General features: G+C 48.1%; 2 protein-coding genes across 3 annotated transcripts; one reads left to right on the top strand and one right to left on the bottom strand.

The window, feature by feature from the left end:
- Window positions 1-1,835: 1,835 nt before the first annotated feature.
- On the bottom strand, window positions 1,836-6,484 carry WFDC5 (WAP four-disulfide core domain 5). The gene is made up of 4 exons (XM_036114579.2): window positions 6,338-6,484; window positions 2,942-3,082; window positions 2,719-2,859; window positions 1,836-2,341 (listed from the first exon to the last, which is right to left on the bottom strand). Exons 1-4 carry the CDS (start codon window positions 6,420-6,422, stop codon window positions 2,337-2,339), a joined length of 372 nt encoding a protein of 123 aa, XP_035970472.1. The 5' UTR covers window positions 6,423-6,484; the 3' UTR covers window positions 1,836-2,336.
- A 6,849-nt stretch (window positions 6,485-13,333) lies between these two features.
- On the top strand, window positions 13,334-15,136 carry PI3 (peptidase inhibitor 3). 2 transcript variants are annotated; one of them, XM_036114580.2, is made up of 3 exons: window positions 13,334-13,443; window positions 14,440-14,733; window positions 14,966-15,136. In XM_036114580.2, the coding sequence occupies exons 1-2, from the start codon at window positions 13,365-13,367 to the stop codon at window positions 14,730-14,732; spliced, it is 372 nt and encodes a 123-aa protein (XP_035970473.1). In that variant the 5' UTR covers window positions 13,334-13,364; the 3' UTR covers window position 14,733; window positions 14,966-15,136. The 2 variants fall into 2 exon arrangements, with proteins under 2 accessions (XP_035970473.1, XP_035970474.1); XM_036114581.2 differs by having other exon boundaries at window positions 14,970-15,136.
- Window positions 15,137-23,270: the final 8,134 nt, after the last annotated feature.

The following is a 23,270-nucleotide window of genomic DNA, read 5'->3' on the forward strand; positions in this document are numbered from 1 at the left end:
TGCTGTTGCTGATTTTATTAGTACCTAAGGAGGAATATGGTATGGCTGAATCCTGGCTACTTCACCTCTTAACTGGGAGTCTTGGGCAAGTCACTTATCTCAAAAGTTCTTCTTGTCAAATGGGAATAAGAATGCCCACCACCGGGCGCCTGGGTGGCTCAGTTGGTTAAGCGACTGCCTTCGGCTCAGGTCATGATCCTGGAGTCCCTGGATCGAGTCCCGCATCGGGCTTCCTGCTCGGCAGGGAGTCTGCTTCGTCCTCTGACCCTATCCCCTCTCAGGTGTTCTCTCTCTCTCATTCTCTCTCTCTCAAATAAATAAATAAAATCTTTAAAAAAAAAAAAAAAAAAAAAAGAATGCCCACCACCCTCAGGGTTATAGGATGGAAGAATGAAATGATGTTTTAGAGTGTGAGGCATGGAATGGGCATTCACTCAAGAGTAACAATCATTATCTGAATTCGACAAGCTCTCACTGCTATAAATCTATAACAAATGCCACCCCCCATCTCACTGCCTTCCTATCACAAACATTTATTTTGCTCTTGCAAGTTAAAGGATTGGCAGCTCAGCATCAGGCCTGCCTCAGCTATCCTTCATCCCAAGACCAGTGGCTTCTGGGCAAGCACTTTTCATGGCAGAGGGAGGAAGCTCCAAGAAGGCAGGTGCCTTGCCTTGAAACTGGCACACTGTCACTTGGGGCCACATCCCATCAGTCCCAGTGCAAAGCCCTAAATCCCTAGGCGGGGGATGTGTGCTCTCCCCCAGGGAAGCCATGGTAAAGGTGGGGAGGGAAGGGGTGTGTCTTTGGGCAAACAGTACAATGGACCCTATTATCTGTGTCGACCACTTGAGTTTATAGATGGGGAAATTGAGGCCCAGAAGGAAAGGAAATACCCAAGCTCACAGGGAGTCAGTGACTCAGATTGTTCTCCTCCTCCTCCTCTCTTGGGCTTCAGCATGTATCCCTATAATTAGCATTTGCTGATTTTGAGTTCAGCACTTGAACCCCATGAGAAGGACTATGAGTGAGGAAGTAGGATTTTTTTTCATCTTCCAACAGGGCAAACAAAATCCCTGAGTGGTGACTCACCCGTGACCACACTGCCAGGTCAAAAAAACAAGGAAAGAAGACCCAGGATTCCCAACTCAACCTGCCCAGCCCCAGATTCCACTGGGATACAAGAGGAAACCCAGCAGATAAAGCAGGGAGGAGTCTGCCGCCTCCTGCCTCTCCCCAAAGCAAGTCCTGCGTGACTGGGACAGTCAGGAATCCAGCCCTCTGGGTCCAGGAATGTCCCTTGGGATGGCTGTCGTTCCCTCTTTGACCTCCTTCCCCACCCTCTTAGGCCCTGACTGCAGACTGACTGACCCTTGAGAAATCCAGGTGAATGAGGTATCGTCCAATGTGAGACAGACTCTCCCATAAATAATGACATCCCAACTGTTCAAGCAACATTCCCCAAATGTGGAGCAATTTGAAATGATCTTAGGGTGGACCTGGGTGCAGCATTTTACAACACTGACTCTTGAGAAAGTTCTCTTCTCAGTCCTTCTGATTACTCCAGGAAAGAGGTCACAGTTTTGAGATCTGTGTCTTTAACTTGTCTTTAACCCTTGCTAATCTTCCTTTATTACCAGAGACAGAGAGCAGCCTTCAGGCTCACAGTGTTGGCGGGTGGCAGCATCTAGGGAGAATTTAATACTATTGTTTAATATTGTTTCATCTGACAACATTTACTTTAATGGACCTTAGCTGTTTTCACTGCATTTGCTTTTACAATCACATTTTATTCGTGGCAAGTGATTCTGCGTATTCCATTTATAGTGATGATGTCAAGGTTTTCTTTTGAAATAAATTTATTTATATACAAAAGGGAGTCCATTTAAAGAAAGACATTAGATAAATAGTATAGGCCGTATGCAAGTTATCGAGATGCTGTTTTGCAGGTGTGGCACAAATGTGGAAAGGGGTATGCAAACAGATAATGTCTGGAAAACTCTACTAGAACGTACGTTCAAGGTGGCTGGGCTGCCTGAGGGAGGGGTTTGGACCCCACAAAGAGGGGCCTACCTGTGTTGGGCATTTTAAGTGGGGAAACACCGGAAGAGATGGGGAGGTGGCGCAGGGTGATAGGAGTCTATCTATGCACCTTGACTCCCAGGAGGAGAAACCAGGGGTGGATGGGAGGCAAGGGAGGTGACAGCAGCTCAGTGTTCATCAGAAGGTTGGAACTGCCACTGGCAGAGATAGCGGTATCTGGGTGGCAGGGTCCCAGGCCCCCTATCATCATCCCTTCCTGCTAGGGACCCCATGCTGAGGATCCGAAACCAGAATTAGCCTGGGGAGAGAGAAGGAAAGGGTTACACCCCCCCATCACAGGACTCTGGGGTCTTTAGAAACTTTGATCCCCATCCACCCCATCAGCCCAGCCCTGGTGGCCACTCAGGCAGGATGGCCCACCCTCCTTCACAAGGGCCAACTGAAGCTCAGAGCAGTTGCAAGATCAGCAAGAGAATGGAGGATCTCCGGTTCCTCCTTGGTCCTAACGGGTCCCAACAGGAGCCCTCCGGCCCCATCCCCTTCCCCAGCTCTGGCGTGGGCAGCCCCAGGCTCCTGGGAAGGTAGGTGTCCTGTTCGGCTTATTGACCTGGAAGGACGTCTAACGCTGGGGCTAAGAGAGGGAAAGAAGCTGCCCCAGGCGCGCAGGAACCATACCTTCGATGGGGTTGCGACAGTCTCGGCCACAGGCCCCGAGGCAGCACCGATTGGAGCCCCTGCAGTCTGAGTCTCTGTTGCACAGGTGCTGCACGGGGCTGAGGCAGTGCAGGTGGTCCTCAGGGCAGCTGCCCCGCTTTACTGCAACACAGGGGCCTGGTGAGCCCTGCCTGTGCCCAGCCCCGGGGCTTGGGCGCTCAGCAAGGTGGAGAGGGACACTCACCGGAGATCAAAGGGACACACTGGCGGAAGCAAGCTTTGTAGCAGCACTTCATCCTTGCAGGACACTGGCTGTCATCCAAGCAGTGGTCCGGCACCGAGAGGAGGCAGGGCCCATCGTCCGGTGGGCAGCCCCCAAATTTCTCTGTAAGAAAACCCCCAAATTTTGCAGCTGGAGGCAGTTCCAAGTCATATAATGAGCACCGATCTGGGAATTGCAAGATCCGAATTCTCTACCCCTTATTTCTTGCCTGTCCTTTGGCAAGTTATTTTGTTTTTGTTTTTTTTGGGGGGGGTGGACTTGCTTTTATTTGTTTTTATTTAAATTTTTTATTGAGGTATAATTGACATAACATATTAGTTTCAGGTGTACAACAAAATGATTTGATATTTTTATGTATAATGAAATGATCACCACAACAAGTCTAGCTAATATCTGTCCCCATGCATAATTAGAAATTTTTTTCTTATGATGAGAACTTTTAAGATTTTCTCTCTTAGCAACTTTCAAATATGCAATATAGTATTATTACCTATAGCCACCATGGTGCCCATTACATCCCCACGACTTATTTCTCTTATAATTGGAAGTTCGTACCTTTGACTCCCTTCACCCATTTCCCCTACCTCCCACCCATGACCCCTGGTGAACACTAATCTCTTCTCTGTATCTAGGAGCTTGTTTTTTGTTTTGTTTTGATTTCTTGATTCTAACCTGAGATCATACAGTATTTGTTTTTGCCTGGCTGATTTATCTCCCTCAGTGTAACATCTTCAAGGTCCATCCACATTGTTGCAAATGGCTGGCAAGTTTTTTGTTTTTGTTTCAACTGCAAGCCTCAGTTTTCTCTCTGTGGAATGGGAAGCTGGACTCCCTCCGGGGCTGGTTTGAGACTCAGATGACATGAAGGATGGCAACAAATGAAGTTCCACATCTGCACCTGGGCCAACAGGCCGTGCCTGGCCTGGGGCTGCCCACCTCCCTGTGTTCTTCCTCAACACCTTTTCCATTCGGCGCTCCTGCTCTGCTCCCCAGCTGCTTCTCTTCGTGGGGCCTTGCTTTTGCTGGGCGCTTTGCCCGGTGCTCTCTCCTCCACCGCATTCATCAGGTCTCAGTGGAAACACTGCATCCTCGCATCCTGGCGACACCCTCCCTCTCTGAGCCCGGACTAACTAGGTCAGCCTCCCCCACTCACCCCACACTCGTTCCTTCAGAGTTTGTGACTCCGCATCTATTTGTCTGCTTCTCTCCCTTGGCCGGAGACTGTGAGAATAGACCCCTTGCCTGCTTCTCTCACCATTAGGCACAGTCCTTGATGCAAAACCACCAGCGGCTCGGCTCAGCCACTCTTTGAAAGACAGGATTTTGAAGGGCGACCCAGCATCGTCAGCTGTCGCCGGCCTGGTGCACTGTCACACGGCCGGCCGCAGTCAGCCACGCCTGTACTGTGTGCGTGTCCTGTTGCACGTGGCCTTGTGTCCGGGATCTGAATGAACTCGCCTTTGAGGTGGTCCTCTGACAGCTCTAGAATGTTCTGTCCCAGAGCTGATCTAGCCATTTTTCTTGTTAGGATTTTGGGCCATTTCCAGATTCCATGCAGAAGGCTTGACTCAGTATCTTCTTCCATTTAGAGGAGGAAGTCAAGGGTTGGAAGGGTAGTGATTGCCCAGACCCACAGGGGCCTGAGCTAGGACTCTGACCTCCCACCCCTCTGCTCCGGCCACCACTGAGTCCTGGGGAGGATGAAGGCTGGTCCTAGGCTGTCACTTTAGTCTAGCGTCTGAGAAAAGGTTCAAGAGCCCCCAGCAGCCGGCAGCAAGCGCCCTGACTGTTCCTTGCATCTCCCTTCCCCTCCAGCTCCCAACTGGACGCTGGCCACACACGTAGGGGGCACCTTGCTCACACAGGAAGTGCTCAAAACCCACTTCGCTAGTTCGACTGGGTTGTCTTAAACTGGATTGCTGCCCCCTGCTGGAGAAAGAGCAGCTAGTCTTCGAGGGAGCCCCCTAACGGGATGAGCCCCTCCTGCCCCCAGCTGGGGGTAGGCGGGGCCCTGGGAAGGCTCTGAGGTCCAGGCGGGTAGCCCTGGCCAGAGGTGCTCAGGCTTCAGGGCTTGAGCTGAGAGGAGGTGCCTGAAGTCTGACAGGGATCTACCTGTGGGCTGGGGTGGTCACAGCCAGGAGAGCTCCTGGGATGAGGGGCCGGGAGCTGAGCCTTGAATAGACAGAAAGGAAGAGAGACTCAGAACTGGCATTTCAAGTGGCTCAGTTTTCTCACCTGCAAAATGGGGATGAAAATAGTCTCAATCTCTCTGCATCTCAGCGAGGAGGAATGCGGCCGAGCCACATGAATCAGAGCCAGCAGGGGTCTGGCCTTGGAACTTGCCAGCATCCTTCCCTCCTCAGCCTGGGCCTGAGCACTCTCTTCCCCAAACCAGCTCGCGCCCCAGGGAGAGAGAGCCCCACCTCGGAGGAAGGCATAAGTTAGGCTAGAGGGGGCAGAGAGGAGGCAGGGAGCTGCTCCCCAGGACCTGCAGGGGAGGGAACCTGTCCCCATTACTGTCCCCGTCCCACAAGGCAGGGCCAGGGATGCACAGGTGTATGTAGGTCACGGTGTCCCAGCCCCAGAAAGGCAGGAAGTGGAGGCCTTGCCCAGGTCGGGAGGCACCTGTCTAGCCTCGCAGCAGCCCCATCCTCCCCTGCCTGTTGACAGGTCAGCCCCAGCCTTTTCCAGGAAGCTTGGAAGAGGGTAGGGGTGGAGCTTCTTCCCAACAGATCCCAGAAACCACACCCCCCACCCAGTTTGGGAGTCCCTTGCACAGGTTGGTCTCTGGGACACAAGAAGGACCTGAGAAAGACAGAAACAAGATGGGCAGGGACCAGACCAGGCGCAGCCTTGGTAGCAACAGAAGATGACAGAGAGGGTCATCTCGCTGCCAGGCGGGCCCACAGATCCTAATAATCCACGGAGACATCGACGGAAGAGCAGGTACATACAGGTTTGCTCCCCCGTCCCCCAGAGACACGTGTGCACACAGGCACGACCCCACGGACACACACACGTGCAGCCGTACCTAAACACACACGTGCAGACACAGACTCGTACAGACAAGCAGGCACAAAGATGCACACGTACGCACATGCACACACAATCCCACACTCGCACGGGAAGACGAGCACCGAGACCCTGGCACGAAGACATCCACAGCTGCCCACAAGGCCGGCTGGCAGGCACAGAGAGGTGCAAACCAAACCCCAGCTGCTGGAAGCACCCAGAAGCGGGCATCCGCAGCTACACACGCAGACGTCACACTGCATTGCCTGCGCTCCCAACCCTCACTCTCCCCAGAGAGGTAGGAACTACCTGGTCCCTGGAGCAGAGGAAGCCATCCACACTCACCTCCCTTCGTCCTGGCCGAGACAGCAGGCAGCTGGCTCCCCAAAGCCAGGAGGGCCACCAGGAGGAGAAGGCTCCAGGCCCTCATGTTTCTGCTACCAGCACTTACTAAGGCAGGGCTCGGGGGCCCCTAAATTGATCCCTGCAGCTCCAGGGAGGCTAGAGCAACTGAGTCAGGGGAGGAAGGAGATGAGCTGGACGGAGTGGGTCTTGTTTGCCTTGTCCCGGTCCCGCCCCCTGCCCTCGAGCCTCAGGGCCGGTGTGCTTGTGCAAGAACTGAAGATGGGTGGGTGGGAGCAGGTGCTGGTGTTGGGGGCTGGCATCTAGTCCTGCCTGCTGGACTCGGGCTATGATCTTGGGCAAGTCTGCTCCCTCTTCGGGCCTTGGTTGTTCTCATCCGTATAAAGAATGAGGGTTGTTGAGACAGATGATCCCTCTCCTGGCTCTCTAGGGTCTTGCAGCCCCAGCAACAGCTTCGGCAGGGGACAGAAGTCAGCTTTGAATGGCAAGAAGGGGGTGGCAGAGTTCTGGATGCCTAGGAGGAATTCGGGTTAAGGTCAGAGCTCCCTGCTGGAGAAAGTGGGCCCAGGTAGGCACGGTGAGGGAGGCCGGCTGTGGCCTCTCCTCCTGGGCTTCTGTGGTTAGGAGAGAGAGAGACCTCCCTGCCTCTGGTGAATCACCTCCAGTGACTTCTGGTAGAACCGCCCTCTGCCTGGGACTGGCTCAGTGGTCAGGGTGGTTGTTTGGCTGAGGTGACTGGTCACAGCAGATGTAGGAGGCTTCTGGGACCCCTTCCCTGGCCCTAAGAGATCCTGAGCAAAAAATCATCACAGCCAAGGACTCACCTTAGATTTCACATCTTTTGGCTCCTGCATTTGGTGGAAGAGGCCCTGGGGGTTCAGGGTCTGAAGGGGCCCCAAACAGAGACCTCCACTGAACCATAGTACCTGACCAGAACTGCGGGAGGTCAAGACCATCCTCACCACCCTCCTTCTTGAAAGATGGGGAAACAGTAGGCCGGAGATGGGAGAGAACTGGCTCAAGGACCCACGGTTGATTCCTAACTAAGGTGGGATTTCTGTCATTGCCTCCCGGTGATCCCCATCAGTTACTGGGCCTTGGAAGCAAGGCATTACTTCGTCTGACCCTAAGAAAGGAAGAGGATATTCCATTCCAGGACAACCCTCACAGCCAGGAAGTTCTTCACTGGGTTTACCTAGAATCCCTCATGCTGTCTTCTAAGCTCTCAGGAAAAGAGGGGCCCTATATTCTATGATCTGATGTTTCTTTTGGAGTAGAAGGAGAATTTTATGGGGCTATTTTTTTTCCCTGATTACAAACTACACACGTATATTGATAAATGCTTTTTCAATTAAGATGATTCTGTAGACATTTTCCTGTGTCTTAAAGTATTCTCCAATATCATCATTTTTAATGAATACATGGTATTTTGTAGGACTGATATGCTAAAACATAGTTTCCCACCACACTCAAAGTGGCTCCTCCTGGGGCTTTGGCCTTCCTTGGAGCTTCCGTGGAGCAGGGCATGTGACTGGTGCATAGACAGCGGAGACATGAGGTCATCCAAATCTGTCTAGGAACCCTCTTCCCTGCTTTAGGCTGCCCTCACCCCCAAGTCTGTCCTGCCCTCAAGTTACTGCTCACTCCATTAAATGACTCTAAGGTGTCAGAGACAGGGGTCACCTCATCATTTATTTCTCAAAAGAGACCACCCTAAGAGGTTCCTGTGTAATCAGGGGGATGGAGTGCCGGTGGAGATCGAATCTCAGGCTCTAACAGGGGAGAACAGGGACCTCCCAAGTGGCGGGTGCAGCTATTTCGGGGGCTCCCCCGGGGTTGGGAGTCCCTAGAGAAAGGAGGGAAGGGGACTGCAGAGTGGGACTCGGCATGTGTCTGGTGAGGCTGCAGGACAGGCAGAGCTGGAGGCTGGGGTAAAAGTGGGTGTGCCCAGCGGGGAGCTGCCTGCAGATGTGGAAGATGGATTTCTAGATGTCCAAAGGCCAGCGTGGAGCCTTCAGTTTCCCTGGCTCCTTGTATTAGTTTCTGTGCCTTAGAGAAAACAGCCACCTCCCCCAGTCCTCATGGAGGGGGTCTCACGTAGCAGATGAACCCATTGGTCAACAGGCCCAAGCTCTTGGTTATCTCTCAAACCTCTGGGATTGTTCATGCTGCACCATCTTACATTCTCACCAGCAACGTACAAGGGTTCCAACTTCTCCATTTCCTCGCCAAAGCTTGTCCATTTCCATTAAGATAAAAAATTTTATAGTCACACTAAGGGGTGTAAAGTGGTATCTTGTGACTTGGGTTTTCATTTTCCTAGTGGCTAATGATGTTGAGTATCTTTTCGTGTGCTCACCGTTTTTTGGTGTATCTTCTTTAGAGAAAGGTCTATTCAAGTGCTTTGCCCATTTTAAAATTGGGCTGTTTTATCTTTTTATTGTTGAATTGTACACGTCCTTTATATATTCTGGATACTAGGCCCTTATCAGATATCTGATTTGCAAATCTTTTCTCCCATTCTGCAGCTGGTCTTCTCACTATCCTGGTAGTGTCCTTTGATGCACAAAAGTGGTTAATTCTGTTGAAGCTTACTGTGTTTTAAATATCCTTTGACTTGAAACTATTACATATATAGCAATCAGCGAGCTTACTCTTTTATCCAACTTCCTTCCCTATTGTCCTTCTATTTGATGGAAATTTTACTATTTCTACATTTTCACAGCAAGGCATATTTACATACTATTCGCTACTACTTTGTCTTAGTCTTTGTTCCACAGTTAAAATGCCCAGTGTTCAACAATTGTCATTTTAGTAACTTCCACAAATCTTCCGGGTTGGGTGTATCTTGTCCCTTAGAAACTGCTCAGGAAAGCTCTTGGAAACAAGATCCCTTGAGTTCTTGCATGTCCAGAAATATATTCTTGTAGTTGTGCAAAAAAAATCCTCAGTGTGTACTCTTTCCTTCAGTGCCTTTAAGTTTTGCTCTGCTGTTTTCTGGCCATCATTCCATCTGATTTTTTTTTCCAATTTTGTTTTTGTTTTTGTTTTTTGAGGGGAGTTGCTTTCCTGGAGGTTTCTGTGTCTATCTTTACAGCCCAAGCGTTTTACTCGCATGCGTCTTGTGTTTACCACGGTGTGAACTTCCAATACATAGACTCGAGCTTGCTTTAATTTCAGAAATATTTTCCTTGATTGGGGTTTTATTTTTTTTAAAGATTATATTTATGTATTTGACAGAGAGAGAGAGAGAGCACAAGTAGGCAGAGCCGCAGGCAGAGGGAGAGGGAGAAGCGGGCTCCCCACTCAGTTGAGCCGAAGGCAGACGCTTTACCAACTGAGCCATCCAGGCGCCCCTCGATTAGGGTTTTAAATAATTCTTTTATTTTGTTGTTTTGGTTTTCTTCTTGTGTGTGTGTGTGTGTGTGTGTGTGTGTGTGTGTATTTTGGTTTTCTTCTTTGTGCAACTTGATTTAGATGTCTGTTGCATCTCTAGTGACTTTTTATACTGAAGACTTTCTGTGAAATCATTTTAAAGCTATTTTTCATTTTTAGTTTGTGGTTCTTTGCTTTTCTTATTTTCTTTCCTTTTGTCCTTACTTGGTCTTTATTTCTGCAATGTTTTTGTCCTTGTCTTCAATCTCTCCCCTGAGGTCTGTCAGATTTCACTCCACATCTTCCTGTTACCTTACTATTTCTTCTTTGAATTTCTATATTTCTGCTTTATGGTGGTTCTTCATAGTTTCAGTTTGCTTCAGTAATTTTAGACATTCATTTTGGAATATCCATTTTTTTCAGTTTTGTGGTGACATTTTACTGAAGATTTTAAAAATCCTGTTTTAAATGTTTTTAAGCTTTGCTACTCATTTCCGCTTTTAAAAAATAGTATTTTTGTATGGCTTATGTGATTTCCACATTTCTTTCTTATTTTAAAATCAGTAGATTTTCACGGATCAGCTAGTGAAAAGAGTATCTTACCTGAGTAGGAGGGGTGGGAAGTTAGAATGGGTTTCTTAGTTTCTTAGCTCAAGGGCTCCCTCCTCCGTTGCTACAATAATGGGCAGTTCCTAAATACGTGGACTTTTCCTGAGTCTTAAGTAACTCGTCTGAGACAGGAGGGCTCCTACCATCAGCCATGGCCAAAGAGATATTGCTGCAGCCATTGCAAGATGATAACCTCTCTCCTAAATATGCCTCCTCCTTCTCCTGGGTGCATTTTCTTATTTCTTTTCTCTCTACACTTTCCAGTACTTGTGCTCTACCTTTCTTGTTCTCAGACCTGCTCAAGGTGGGCACTTTTCCTTCTGGGAGGTGAATATTTGCTGATGTTTGGAAGCGTAAGTAGGGGATGGATCAGGGGCGTGAACAGGGGCAGGATGGTGGCATGCTCTGTGCAGTGTCTTCATCAAGGTGAATTTCAATTGCTCCCAGCATGTCTCCCTACAGCGGTTGACAATCCAGTGACTATCTGTCCCAGACTTTTCCGCATCCAGAACTGCAGAGGGGATTCAAGTTCCTACAATCACACGCACTCATACAATAGCTGGATTCTTTTTCTGCTTGAACTACCCAGAATGATTTATTTGGACGGCATCTGAATCATACCCGACACACACTATTACATTTTTACATTATGACACTTCTATTTTAAGCACACCTTCTCAACATTGGTACTACTGGTTACATGTATCTCATTGTTTATTTAGATATAACTGTCAATTATGCTGTTTTCTTCATTCACAAGATTCCTTGAGTTATTTTTTCTAATTACCGATTATAATTTTCTTTGATATTTCAGATCACAACAGTGACTTTTTGTTGTGACAAGTAAAAAAATTAGAAACTAGTACGTGTGAAGGAAAACCTACTCATCTGGTTTTTTTCCCATTCTCATCACCATGATGTAAGCAATATTAACAGCGTAGTATGTATTCCTTCACATCTTTCTCCTCTTTTGTACATGAATAAAGGCATTTATAGCACTTTTATGTGTTTCTACTGAAGTATTATCAAACACATATATTATCCCCTAACTTGTTTTCCTGCTGGTAAGATTTCATTAGTATTTCTAGGATTCAGTGCACAGAGATCTAGCGACATTCATTCTTTTTCTAATATATTTATAAATATAATAGGATCACACCAGACATGATAAGTTTTTTTGGTGAAGCAATACTTTTTTGTTTCTTTTTATTTGCTTTTTTTCTCCTTCTACCTTCTTAACCTCTATCCCCCCATCAACTCTTCAGTGAACCTGTATTAATATGATGTGCAGTCTTCTTAATACAATATAGCCAGATTTGTTTAATATAACCATATTAAAAACATGCTCTCACTCTGTGCACTGTAGCCAAACACTAGGAGGTAACGTCAGATAAGATGAGGAAAGGAGACCACCCCGAGCTGTTCTGAACAGATCTTAGAATGACATTAAATTTTTTTATTTGCAAACCATACCACAAAGGACCTTTCTCCATAAGATATAAAGAGTGCTTAAAAATTAAGAAGAAAAAAGGCTGGCGAATCTATTAAAAAGTGAGCAAAGGAAAAGAAGCTTTCAGAAAAAGAAATGTAAGTGGCTTCTGAAATATGCAAAAATAAAAATGAGAGAAATGCTAACTAAAAACATCAGCAAGGCATGATTTCTCACCTATCAGGTTGGTAAAAAAAAAAAAAAAAAATTAAACACACTGTCTGTGCCAAAGCCTGGATGCACACAGGTGATTTCATCTACTACTGGTATGGGTACAAAATGGTACAACCCCCATCAAAGGACATAAGACAAGAGTATAAAAATTTCAAAAGCATCTGAAAGATGGTAACTATATGAGTTGATGGATATGTTCATTAGCTTGATTGTGGCCATCTTTTCATAATGTGCATGTATAGTAAAATGTCATATTGTACACATTAAATATATATATAATCCATTTGTCAATATACTGTAATAAACTGGAAAAAATTTTCAAATGCATTTAATCTTTGTACCAGCAAACCTACTTCTGGGACTCTAGCTTACAAGTTAATGCAAAAAGCCATGTGGGGTATAGTTTGTAATAGTGAAAGACTGAAAACCACCCAAGAGAGCAGCACTGCAGGTTTATGGAAAGCGAAGGTAATCCATAAATGATTTACCCCACAGCCTTGGAAATACACACACACACACACACACACACACACACACACATACCAAGGAAATCACCAATCAACCCAAGTACTAGAACGTTACCAAGAACCAAAAACTTAAATCAACCTGAGTCCTTCCCACCCATCCAGAATGTTTCTTGCCTCCTTTCCAGAGTTAATCACTATCCTAGATTTTGTGTGAATAGCTTCCTCATTTTCATCCACCCCTGCGTAAATGAGTCGTACCACATACATAAGTATGTCTAGACAATCTAGTGTTTCTTAGTTTTGAACCTTATACACAAGCCTATAATTCAAAATATTTTCTCTTGAGACTTGAATTTTTCACCCAGCATTATTTTTATTAGCATTGTTATGTGAGATCTAGAATCCCACCTTCCCGATTACTTATGTGGTGCATCTCAGAGATGACCCGTGTAGCGATGTGTCATTAGATTTTCAAGGCAAATTTGCCTTCGAGAGTTTTCCGCAGGGCCAGGAGGGCATGAAAGCAAAGCCCAACTTGGTGCTGGGAGGGGTGAATGGTTAGGGTAGGTCTGGGTGGGCCTGCAGGAACAGGGAGCAATGGCTTTGAAATCAGAACACCGGGCCCACAGCCAGCCCTGCTTCTCTGTCAGAAAGTGAGACAGCTCTCGGGGCTATCAGAGGTGATGTAACACAGTGTCTGCCATTCATCTCTGTGAAAAATCCTTGGGGAAAGCCCCAAGGTCCCTTCCAAGATAGGGGTGGATCCTTCCTGGCAGAATTAGGAAATGTAGGTCTTGTCTCATGGAAAACCACAGACCCACCCTCCTGGCTCCAGGCCACGCTGGGCTGCATAAAATGGATCAGCTTCAGCTCATAGCCACACAGCTGAGACAACATGAGGCCCAGCAGCTTCTTGGTCCTGGTGGTGTTCCTTATCCTGGGGATTCTGGCGGCACAGGCCGTTGTCACTGGGGGTGAGTAGACAAGTGCCCTGGGTGAGGCTGGCTTGTGCCCTGCCAAGGAGCACTCTGGGGCAGTGGGCAGGGCTGGATCTCACACTTTCTTTTAAAAATTTTTATTTATTTGAGAGAGTGAGAGAGCGAGTGAGCACATGATGGGGGAGGGGCAGAGGGAGGCGCAGACTCCCCGCTGAGTGGAGAGCCTGATGCGGGACTCCATCCTGGGACTCTGGGGTCATGACCTGAGCCGAAGGCAGACACTAACCAACTGAGCCACCCAGGCGCCCATGGATGGTCTGTGGCTGCTTCCACTGCATCCAGAGAGAGCAGGAAGTTGTCCAGTAGAATCAACATGCTTTCCACATCAGGACTGAGATATCAGGACTATTGCTGGAAGGAGTGTTGTTACGTGGTCGTGGCCTCAGGTGTGGATACCTGGGCAGAATGTGCAGTGAAGCGAGGAGCCCCAGGAATCTGGGCCTGGGTATGGGGTCTGGCCCCTGCCTGTCTGCCCCCTGAAGGCATCTGGGTAATCAGCCTCTAAAAGGAGGTTACACACCAACGAGACCTCAGAAGCCATGTAGTTTGAAGACCCCCATTTTATGAGGGAGGAGACTGTCCAGACAATCTCCAGAGCGGGGAAGGAGCTCGCATCTCCTGGTGTGTGTCTCAGGCACTCACCCCTCCCCCAAGAGCACCATGTGTCCTTCTCACCTCTGCGAGTCACCCCAGTCTGGCCTCTCCTTCTGAAAGGACTTGGCATGGAGGGTGGGGGGATAAATGGACACCCAAGGGAACCGTGGTTCTGTAGATCCTCTCCCCAGAGCCCGGGGCACAGCCTTCCCGTGGTACAGACAGCAGTTGCCCAGAAGACCCTGCCCCACCTCAGGCCGCGGTTTGGACAACACAGCAGTGCGCAGGGGCTGCACGTGGAGGAAGGACTAGATAGCGAAGCAGGCACACAGGGACTACATGTGGCCACATTTGTTCTTTCAACAATTCCTCCTAAAGGGCAAGGCACTGACAAAGGTCGTGTTCCGGTCAAAGGACAAGATCCGGTTAGAGGTCAAGATCCAGTCAAAGCCAAAGGTCGTGTTCCGGTCAAAGGACAAGATCCGGTTAGAGGTCAAGATCCAGTCAAAGCCAAAGGTCCCGTGTCCACTAAGCCTGGCTTCTGCCCCCACATTCTGATCCAGTGCGCCATGTTGAACCCCCCGAACCGCTGTCTGAGCGACACCGAGTGCCCGGGGGCCAAGAAGTGCTGTAAGGGCCCTTGTGGGCTGGCCTGCTTGGATCCCCAGTGAGGTGAGAACCAGGTGGAGGAAGAGGGGACCCTGAGGGCACAGAGAAGGCTGAGCAATGGGGAATGACCCCGGCTGGGTGAGAGAGAGGCTGCGGGGAGGTGGCTGAGAGACCAAGGGTCTCAGAGCCCGTGACCGAGTCCTGAGAGGGCTGCCACCTGGATGTGACCCTGCCCCCCACTGCCCCTGAGTGCTTTGAGCGGCTGAGTCACCTCTCCGGTTCTCTTCTCTCCCAGCCAGGTGGAGCCTGTCCTTGATGCACCTGGGAAGTCCCCAGGGCAGCTGGTCCCGGCCCCTGTCGCACGGCCCTCTCCCTCCCTGGGCGTTCCGCCTCCCGCTCAGGATGCCCAAGTCTGGGCTTGGCTGCCTCCCTTCTTGACTTTGTAATAAAAGACGACTTTCTGCTTCGTTTGCTTCTGGCTCTCCTGACTCCTGTGCTCCCGGGCGCCCCAGGGAGATGGGTGGGGGGCTGGGACTCCCTCTCCCCGGTGGGTGTGAAGGACAGCAGGGCCCGAAACAAGGGGCCCATTCCTGGGGCTTAATACTAGAAATCCACTAATCGACCCCAGACCCGGAGTCTGCATTTCACTAGGGAATTCTGCCTTTGGCCTAAGCCCGGGGAAATAAGAAACTAAGCAGGACACAAACTGCAGGCTGTTTCTTTCCTCTCCCATCAACCCCGCGACCTGACCTGGCTATCGCCAGCCCTGCCGGCGGGACCAACCAACCCTAGTGGCTAACCCTCTAGCTCCCTCTCGCCTTTCCTTTTCATGTTCCCCAGGGCTCCACATCCTCCCAAGAGGCCACAGAAAGAAGCAGGGAAATCCGCGCTCTTGAAGCATTTCACCTGTTCCTGCCTGAGATGCCTCCATTAACAATTAATTCCTTTGGGTTAAGCCATACCCTTCCCCGGCTTTCTATTTTAAGATGTGAATGAGGAGCCAGGACACACCAAGCCCTTGATCCTTCAGTGTGGGTGGTGAATCGTGTCCTCTGGAGATGCACAGGGTGGGGGCAGGCAGGCAGATTCGGATGGTGCAGACCGTGGAGGGTGTGTTAGGCAAACTCGGACGACCTCAGGGCTCTGCTGTGGACCCACCTGCTTCACTGCCCTTGAACAAGGAAGCTCTCCCAGAAAGAGAATTTGGGATGGGGTTGAAATTGCACAGGCTTAGGAGTCAGGGGACCTGTGTTCTAGTGCAGAGCCTCCCCACTTGCTGGATGACCTCAGACGAACGTCTTTCCCTCCCTGAGCCTCAGTTGTCTACTCAATTTGAGGGGGTTGGATGTAATTATTCGGGAAGTACAGTCTAGCGGTGACATTCTGGCCCTGAGACAACTCTCCTTTTTGTGTTGGGTTCCCGCTGTGAGCAGAAGTGGGGAGCAGAGCCTCGGGGTGAGAGAACAGGGACCACTGTGTCCTTTGCCCCTTCGAGAGGCATGCAAGCCAGGGCTCCCTCTCATTCTCCAGGGGACTGGTTGCACTGCAGTGGACCCGTGATAGCAGGACATCCTGGAAAGTAGGCAAGAGCCATGCCCAAACTTCTGGCCCGACAAGTACAAGATACACCACTGGTAGTAAGATTAGTTTATGTATTGACTACTTCTCTGTTCCAGATCCTATACTAACTGTGTTATATGTACTGTCTTATTTATTTCTCGTAAGAACCTTCTCAAATGGGTATTCTCTCATATCTTTAATTTTGTTAAAAGATTGAAGCCATGAGAGGTTCAGTAACCATCCACAGTCACATAGTTAGTACATGATAAATCCCATTTTTATTAGAACGAGCAATAATCAGAATAAAAATTTTTAAATCCTACTTATATCAGTCAGAGAAAGACAAATACCATATGATCTCACTCACATGTGGAATTTAAGAAAGAAAACAGATGACTATATGGGAAGGGGGGAGAAAGGAGAGAGGGAAACAAACCGTAAAGAGACTCTTAACAATAGAGAACAAACTGAGGGTTGATGGAGGGCAGTGGGTAGGGGATGGGCTGGATGGGGAATGGGCATTAAGGAGGGCACTTGTTGTGATGAGCACTGGGTGTTGTATGTAAGTGATGAATCACTGAATTCTACTCCAGAAACCAATATTGCACTGTATGTTAACTAACTAAAATTTACATAAAAAATAAAATAAAATAGAATAAAATCCTACTTATAATATCAACAAAATCATACCATTCCTTTAAATAAACGTTAACAAGAGGTAGGCAGAACTTTAAAAAAGAAACCTACACAACTGTTCACGAAGATTGAATAAATGCTGTGCTTCTGAAAGGGAAAATGCCCCATGGGGAAGATATCAACATTTACCTCTTCAATTTACTTTTTTCCCCAGCTTTATTGTGATAAAATTGACATACGGTGTAATTTAAGGTGTACATATAATCATGTGATTCACATATATATTGTAAAATGTTTATCATGATAAGGGTAGTTAGCAAATCCTTCACCTCACATAATTACCATTTTGTTGTTATGGTGAGAACATAAAGGCTCTTCTCTGATAGCAACTTTCAAGGATACAATACAACATTGTTGACTGTATTCACCACGCTCCACGTTAGATGCCCAGAATGTGTTGGTCTTGTAACTGAGAGTTTGTGCCCTTTGACCAGCCCATTTCCTCCACCCTCCCGTTACCACCCCGGCTACCACCATTTTACTCTGTGTTTCTATGAGTTGATATTTTTAGATTCCACCTAAGTGAAATCATACAGTATTTGCCTTTCTCTGTCTGGCTGATTTCATTTAGCTTAATGCCCTCAAGGTCCATCCATGCTGTCAAAAATACAGGAACTCCTGTCTTTATATGGTTGAATACACCACGTTTTCTTCATCCATTCATCTGTCAATGGATGCTCACATCTCACTAAAGCTGGAGAAAAAATTCACCAGACTTCCAGGGTAGCTGGTGTCCTTATCAATTTAAATCTTCAAGTACATTCTTTCACAACTATAGAATTCAACAACAACAAGAAGAAAACCACATAAACCCCCTGACATCAATATAGTCAGAAGTCAGGGAACAGCAAAAACTTCAAATTACCTTTACTGAAAAGACTCTTGATTTTCAAGGAGGTATCTTTTGAACTCTTGCCTCTACCTTTTTCAGAGAGCAAAGTGAGGTCCAGAAATATCTGTGTCAAGAAGAGATGAGTGGAGAGCCTAGAACTGACCTAAAATCATTCCCAGAGAGGATGTCTCCATTAAGTGTGAAAATCCCAGAAAGGAGACTGAGTAGAGCACAGCAGTCTGTGGATTAGCACACCACTCCTCCCAGTATTAACAAACACCCTACGTTCTTCTGGTACAGGTGTCATGATTAATGAAGCAATATTGATGCATTAGTGTAAACTAAAGTCCAAACTTCATTCATATTGCCTTATGTTCTTTTTCTTTTTTGGAATCCCACCCAGGATACCAGGTTACATTTAGCCGTTGGGTGTCTTTAGGCTCCTCTTGGCTGTGACAGTTTCTCTGACCTTCCCCATTTTGATGACCTTTGACAGTTTAGAGGCGCACTGATTAGGCAGTTGGGTAGGTCTGATGTTTTTTCTCATGGTTAGACTGGGGTTATGGGTTTTTTGGAGGAAGACCACCAAGGGGGAGTGTCCTTCTCATCACATCATGTCAAGGGTACGTACTATCATTGGTGATGCTGACTTATCATTGGTGATGCTGACCTGATCATTAGGCTGTTGGGTTTATCAGGCTTCTACACTGTAAAGTTCCTTTTTTCCCTCCCTCTTTCCATATTATTCTCTCAGGGAGAAAGTCACTGTGCATATCCCACACTTAAGATACTCCTTGATGCTGAGGAATTTAAGAAACAAAACAGAGGATCATAGGGGAAGGGAAGGAAAAATAAAACAAGACAAAATCAAAGAGAGAGACAAACCATAAGAGACTCTTAATCACAGGAAACAAACTGAGGGTTGCTGGAGGGGAGGGGGCTGGAGGGATGGGGCAATTGGGTGATGGACATTAAGGGGGGCATGTGATGTAATGAGCACAGGGTATTATATAAGACTGGTGAATCATTGACCTCTACCTCTGAAACCAAGAATACATTATATGTTAATTGAATTTAAATAAAAATAAATAAATTTTAAAAAAGATACTCCTTGAGGGGGAGGAAGCTCAATTATTTGGAATTAATCTGTATGGGAGATTTGTCTATCCTCCTTGTTTTTTCATTTAACTATATCAGTGTGGACTTACAGACATTTTATACTTTGGGTTGCATTTTATTTTGTTGCTCAAGTTGTCAGAAGGACACGTTTAACGTTATTAACCAAAATTCACCGTAAGATGTGCGTTGTAAGCACCACATAACACATATAACATTCTCCTTCATAAAGAAGTAACTACAGCAAAACAAATGGACAAACAAACAAAAAATGGAAACAGACTCATAAATACAGAGAACAAACTGGTGTTGCCAGAGGGGAGGGGAGTGGAGGATGGGCAAAACAGAGGAAGGAGATTAAGAAGTGCAAACTTCCAGATATGAAATAAATAAATCATGGGGATGAAAAGGATAGCATAGGGAATATCATCAATAACATTTTAGTAACACTGTATGACAGGTGGTGACTATGCTTATCATGGTGAGCATTGCATAATGTACAGAATTGTCCATTCACTATGCTGCGCACCTGAAACTAATATCATATTAGTTCACTTCAATTAAAAAAAAAAAGTAACTACAGGATATGCAAGGAGACATAGATTGCAGCTCACCAACGATAGAATTTAACACACTATCATTGTAAGATGGTTCACGTGAACAACAAAAAACAAGGATACAGAAGATCAGAGGAGAGTACCCTGAAATACTTACGTCAATAAAAACAAAATAATAAAAATAAGTACATCAAAATTTACATCAAAAAAGCCAGGGAAAAAAAAAGGATAGAGTAAACCAAGGGACATCTAAAAAAGTAATAATAGTAAAGGTAAAATAATAAATTTATGAGGTTGAGGATGGGAAAACAGTAGCTGTAATTAATAAATCAAAATCTTATTTTAAAAAATATTTACCGAATAGGCAAACCTCTACCTTCTTAACCTAGATAAAAAGAAAGGAAGCAGAAATAAATAAAATGAAGCACCACAGTGGAAACAAGTACTGAGAGAGACAATCATCCTGAGGCCACTCAGACCAGCTTCTCTCCTCACCCCTTCAGGCTGCTGTCCTGAGGGTGAGGAGGCGGAGGGAGGGAGGGAGGGAGGACGCTGCTGGGTGTGGTGTGCCTGGTTGTTGTTAGCGGGAGGACAGAGGGGACCAGCGACTCTCTTCCCCGATGCACTGATGCACGGCAGGGTTGTTGTTTTCAAGGCTGGTGGGAAATGATGTTTCAGCTTTACAGAGCCAGCCTGGGGACAAACATCAGGAGAATTCCAGGGCAGGTTCTTAAGGACCCGATCTGCAAAACCAATCCGAGAAGATTTTTCCTAAACTTAGGATCTCAGCGAGGACAGGCCTGGCAGAGCCAAGGGACAGCAGGGAAGATGACCAGAGGAGAGGCACAGAGTTTCTCGGCATCTTTCCCGTGCAGCCGTGAATGGACAGGTGCAGCTGCCCTGTCTGCTCAGGGCCCAAGCAGGGTGTGGTGACCCCTCAGAAGGAGGGTCTGGGTCTCACCACCAGAGCATAGCCCTGATGGCAGCCGAGGACAAGGAGGCTATAGAATGGAGTGACCAGCAGGGTGAGGAGGAGGAGCGACAGCTGCAGGGGCTGGTGCCGAAGTTTGCCCCACTTACCCCCACCTTCTGTGGTCTCCAGCAGGAAGAGCACCCCCCGGAGGAGCTGTACCCCCAATGTGTGCGGAGACACGCAGCCCGCAGCACAGGGCGGCACTAGGGTCTGACTGGGACAGGTACAGCTCAGACCCCCTTCAAGGAGCCCCAGCTGAGGGCTTCTCAGGCACTACCATGGTGCTCGAGCTGGGGACCCCCAGCCAGGGACAGGCTAAGGCTGTGGTGCTTTCTGCCGGAGGGAGGACTCCTCTAATGGAAGATGCTTGCTCCAGAGCTCCCGGCAAGGCTGGCAGAGATGCCGTCAGGTCTGCATAGTGATGGCTCCCTGTCCGTGCCCAGTCCTGCTTCTCTCCAGTACTTTCACCGGTGGCCCTTTGCAACGGAACTTGCACCCCTCACTCTGTCTCAGCTCCTGCTCCCCTAAGAACCCAATCTGCAAAATCTGGCTCTGGGGATGATGAAAATTCCAGCTCAGGGGGTATTGTAAGAAAGAGAGCCTCCAGGCACCGTGACCACAGCCAGAAGCACAGCCCTACAACTGTGTGATGTGGGCAGTGGACTGCTGCACACTCGCCATGGCCACCAATGGCCCTGACTTGGGTGCTGCTGTGGACAAAGCTACTGTGTGGCCCTGGGAAAGAATACCCTTGCATCCTTGCTGCTCGGAGTCACTCGGGGAGATCGAAAGTGCCAGGGGGAATGTTGGATTTGCTGAGCAGCCCTAGGTGTCAGGGGTGAATGAAAGTGAGCCTGGTTGTTCAGTTTCTATGGTGGGAGGCCGTCTCTGTCTCTCATCAGACTCAAAAAGGAAGGTGCTAAACCTGTGAGAAGAGAATTCCACATAGTGGGCAGTGAACAAGCATTAAGTAGCCTCTCCTCTGTGGATTTCCATAAGGTTCCAAATCCCCCATCAAACTCCACTGGGATAAATGTTACAGCCTCTGCAACAGAGACCACACTCCCTAGTCCCCCTGGGAATGTCCTGGGAAAGTGCCCTCTCATACTGAGCTCCACAGCAGACAGCTCTGTTAACCAGTTTCTCCCTCAGCAGTAATTTATTTCACTTTTAATAAACCCAGATCACTTTTCTGCCCCTCTTCTAATTCCGGTTTACATTCTCAACTTTTCCACCCTACATGATGCTTGGTCCTCCTTAGTCTGCAGCCTAGTGTTTTTATGCGGACACGAATTCTTCAATAACACCTGTCTTTTACTTTTTAAAACACCCAAGGTCTTTTACTGCAGAATCACAATAAAGCACAGCCCTGCTGCCTCCAGGCAAGCTGATGTCACCTCTTGTCCGCCCACACTGCCAAAGACTCAGCCATCTCCTTCCCTCCCTCCCTGGCGGTGAGATGCTGCAGCGGGGCTGCCGGAATAAATCCTCTCTCCTCCCTATCTCGGTGTCTGCTTAGGACCGCTCGCCCTCGCAGCCACGACAGTCCGCGCATGCGTTGTTTGAGCCAGTACCTGTGCACTCGTGGTGGCCGCCGAGAAGGCAGAGAGAGCAGGCAGGGGACTTTCCATCATCTGTGGGGTACCCGGGCTCGGCCTCCTACTGCCAACACCAGCCCGACGGGAGATTCCCTAATTATAGGAATGGTGTTTGTATGCTCAGCTGTCAAGAAATGAACATTGTCTAAACCACCCCCGTTCCCACTGTGAGCACCCTCCCCTCTGTTCCATTTCTGGCCCCAGCTTCCGGCCTGGAGTTTAACCAAATGTAGAAAGAAGGGGTTTGGAGCAGTAGGGCCTCCGAAGCCTCTTGGCTGGCATTCTCCAAACCACTGCCCCATAAAGACACTTTCAACTCTGCATGTAGTGGCGAGGAAAGGGAGCGAGCATAATGTGGGAGGCTGTGTGATATTAGTGAAATTACCCAGAGAGGCTGGCGGACATGCCCAGGATGGGCGGGCACAGTCAGAAGGCATGTGGTTAATTGGGAGCAGCTCAATGGCTACCATGCTTCTCCCCGAGACACAGCATTCTGAAGCTGAGGAGGTTTGGGCTGAGATCAAATCCTGATGTCATATCTGCAGGCTCTGTGTGAGCTTTGGGGATTGAGTAACCAGGTTCCCTGGTAATTTTTGCACACCCTTTGGCCACTTCCTAGGCTCTCCTTGTCCAGAAAGCTCCTCAGAGGAGGAGACTCTGTTCTAGCCAGCCATGTGTGTCTGCCCGGAGGAGTTCAGCATGACAAGGGTCATGCACAGACACCACGTGCTTCTTAGCTTGTCACAGATGCCCTAAGCCACAACCTTCCATGGCATGTGGAGTTGGAAGTCCCCTTTGACATAATCCAGATAAGCACCCTCACCCTGCAGATGGGAAAACTGAAGTCTAGCCGAGACATCAAAGTTCACGCTAGGAGTCAAGGGCACAGCTGGGCCCAGAACTACCTATCCTGGTACTACATTTTTTCTCTTTCCATAGGATGCTCATTAACCCTGGAAGACGGGTAACCTTTCAAAAAAGACTTGTTGGTCTATTGGTTTTACCTGAACCAGAAATCGGGTTCATAGCAGGCATTCCATGGTGATGGGATGACTCAAGCCAAAGTGTAGAATCAAAGATAATGTTGGTTTGGGGAGAAGAGAAGAAGTCAACTCCACAAAATGCCAAGTCAACCATTATCACCAGGTATTTTGTATCATTTTAGTGTCCTCCCAATGATCTTTCTGCTCTTCTCTTGTCAATTTACTCCTCACCAGGCAGAGACCTTTGCTTAGATGCTTGGAGTCTTTTGCAAGTGAGAAAAGTCC

The sequence above is a fragment of the Halichoerus grypus genome, chromosome 10 (assembly GCF_964656455.1).
Source record: "Halichoerus grypus chromosome 10, mHalGry1.hap1.1, whole genome shotgun sequence".
Taxonomy (NCBI): domain Eukaryota; kingdom Metazoa; phylum Chordata; class Mammalia; order Carnivora; family Phocidae; genus Halichoerus; species Halichoerus grypus.